The following is a 2,601-nucleotide window of genomic DNA, read 5'->3' on the forward strand; positions in this document are numbered from 1 at the left end:
TATACACATTTGTTTCCTGAGGATGTTATATTTGACTTTTTAAATTTGATTAGAGAATATATGAATTATCCGCCATATCCGCCATATCCGCCAAATCCGCCCATCCGCCTATCCGCCTACAGCCCTGGTTCTTGGGCGCCGGCCACTTCTGGATTGCGCGCACTTTATCGTCGTTCATCTCCACGCCCGTTGTTGATACGGTATAGCCGAGAGAGTCGGTCCTTGCGACCTGGAACTCGCTCATTTCCCCCTTTACATAGGGATTATTCGACATCAATGCTTCGAAAACCTGTCGGACTTGTCGTTTGTGCGTTTCCAAGTCTGGAGAGAACACGAGAATATCTTCAAAGTAAACTATGGCGCACACACCCAAGAACTCATGTAGGACGGCGGCGTAAGTCACCATCGCGACAATGGGAACGTCTCTTTTCCAACTGACGTTCTACATGTCTCGAGCCGAGGCTTGAGCAAGAACTGCTGAAGGACGTATGAGCAGCGATAGTTGGTGGCTGCTTTTACATTTTATGTTTGCTTATTATGTTTGCTTATTGTAAACTGTCGAAAATGAAAATCAACCGCAGATAAAGCGCAATCATAAACAAAGACTAGTTTCAAACTATAAACAATCAACGCCTTGATCTCTACAGTAGCTCCTTAAAGCAGAGTCGATGGAGTCGAATCTACTCTCGAATTGCTTAACTTTGTCCTCGACTTTTGGACAGTCGGTCATCGTCGGGGGGAGGAGCGGCGATCACGGCCGGCAATGTTGGTCGCGGCGGAGTCCATGCACTAGGGGCATTCGCGCGGCGGCAGCTTTCCTGGAAGGACTAGGCACCTCCATGCCGGATGCTATCTGCTCGGCATCTGACCCATCGTATTGGCACTCGACTCCTGTACGCTTGCCATAGGGCATCTTATCTCTCACCATAAGGGTACGGCCCTGATTGGCTCCCCTGGCGTCGACATTCCGCTTCTCGTGGGCATTCTGAGACTGTCCAGCGCTAACCTCAGCATTCACAGAATCAAATAGATGAGGAACGCGTCGCCTGCTTTAGACACGGATGAGTGAATAACAAGCTTTAAACATAGTAGCGTCCTCAGCAGTGATAGGTCATTCTCCGGATAAGCCAAGGGATTGATACCTTCAAGCTGGTGTCCTTTATGCTCGCCTATTGGGACTGTAGATGCGACTCTTGGAAGCTGTGCTCCAGGGATTAGTTCGATACGATGGTCGTATAATGGATGTGGCGGAAGTCGATCAGCATCGGCCTGTACAAACGAGATCATGATCTTCTGTTGGAATCTGTTCCTCCTTGGCTTGACAGCTACCTTACTGAGAATTGTTTTTTGACTCACTTCTTGAACCTGGCCGTCCATGGACAGCCACAAAGCATGATTCGAGCATCGTTTATATGGATAATAGGCCATTGTCACGTTTTGTGCCCTAGGCCATCGGAAGCTGTCTGGCATCGGATACTTTTTAGCACTTGAGTTTGGCTCTCATTGACCACTGCAACCATGGATGTACCACAAATCGCGGGTTAACGCAGGTGACGATTATATCCCTATAAGAAAAATTTGCAACTACACTCCGCAAAATCGACTGAGCGACTCGCTCGTCGTGAGGCTGCTCTGGCAAATTTGGAGAGTCACTCCCATAAAAACGCAGGGAGAGTCACTCAGCGAATGTATCGATCTCGCCGAAGAACCGCTGCCGTTTGTCATTTTTTCGCACATACCGGCGGCTTCTTCTTTGCGAGCCAGAAGATTCGAGAGACGAGGCGACCATATCCTCACTATTAGGACAGTACTTTCTGTATTCAACCGACTCCTTCAGAGTCTGTCTGACTAGCCCATGACCCACTGCTGAACAGACTGACTAGAAAGGTAGTCTACCAGGGCAGCCACCTGCTCAGTCGCAAACGCTGGCGCAAGTTTCACCTGATCAGAAAACGGGGAGACCGAAGAACCTGCTTTCTTTTGTATGAACAGCGCCTCCCATGTCAGGCACACGTCCGGGTTAATCCAACGTAACAGATTCACTTGTTCATTGAGCAGAATGCTATTTGCGAGGTTTTCGTCCTTTAACTTCCTTCCTCGTAACCAAGCAACCACGTTCCCGCGTGTCTTCTCCATCGTGAATTGCCAGTAACCCCAAGCTGGACCACAGCTTCGGATACAGTCAGCAAGATGTAAGATTCCGTGAAGGTTTGACGTGCAAGCCGTTGGATCTGAGTATATATGTTCATAAGATTCCACGAAGTCAAGGACTGCTCCGGCCAGCCATCGAAGGTCTTGGTGGGTGATTTCCTGCTGTGACGCGACGGCGTATATACGGGCCAACAGAGCCATACTTTCCCTAACTTCCATTGAAGCCCGTCCATCAAGGAGTGGATGAACAAACAATTGTAAAAAGTCAAACCAATTCTGAGCCCGATAAGATCGGCAATGCACATAGACTGTTGAAACTGCAACTATAACTTTAGAATAGCCAGCTAAAATGTGCAAGCTATAAAGTTTATGCTAAGGCATATGCAGGAATACTAAAAGAGCAGAACACGTCATGAGAGTTGATAAGAGTGCGAAGTGCGGAAGTGGTCT

General features: G+C 48.3%; 1 protein-coding gene across 1 annotated transcript; it reads right to left on the bottom strand.

The window, feature by feature from the left end:
* Positions 1 to 1,621: 1,621 nt before the first annotated feature.
* On the bottom strand, positions 1,622 to 2,587 carry V1508DRAFT_131551 (uncharacterized protein). The gene has a single exon (XM_066935964.1). The coding sequence runs from the start codon at positions 2,368 to 2,370 to the stop codon at positions 1,849 to 1,851; it is 522 nt and encodes a 173-aa protein (XP_066791942.1). The 5' UTR covers positions 2,371 to 2,587; the 3' UTR covers positions 1,622 to 1,848.
* Between the last annotated feature and the right edge of the window lie 14 nt (positions 2,588 to 2,601).

This window comes from Lipomyces doorenjongii, assembly GCF_038497915.1.
Source record: "Lipomyces doorenjongii strain NRRL Y-27504 unplaced genomic scaffold V1508scaffold_250, whole genome shotgun sequence".
Taxonomy (NCBI): domain Eukaryota; kingdom Fungi; phylum Ascomycota; class Lipomycetes; order Lipomycetales; family Lipomycetaceae; genus Lipomyces; species Lipomyces doorenjongii.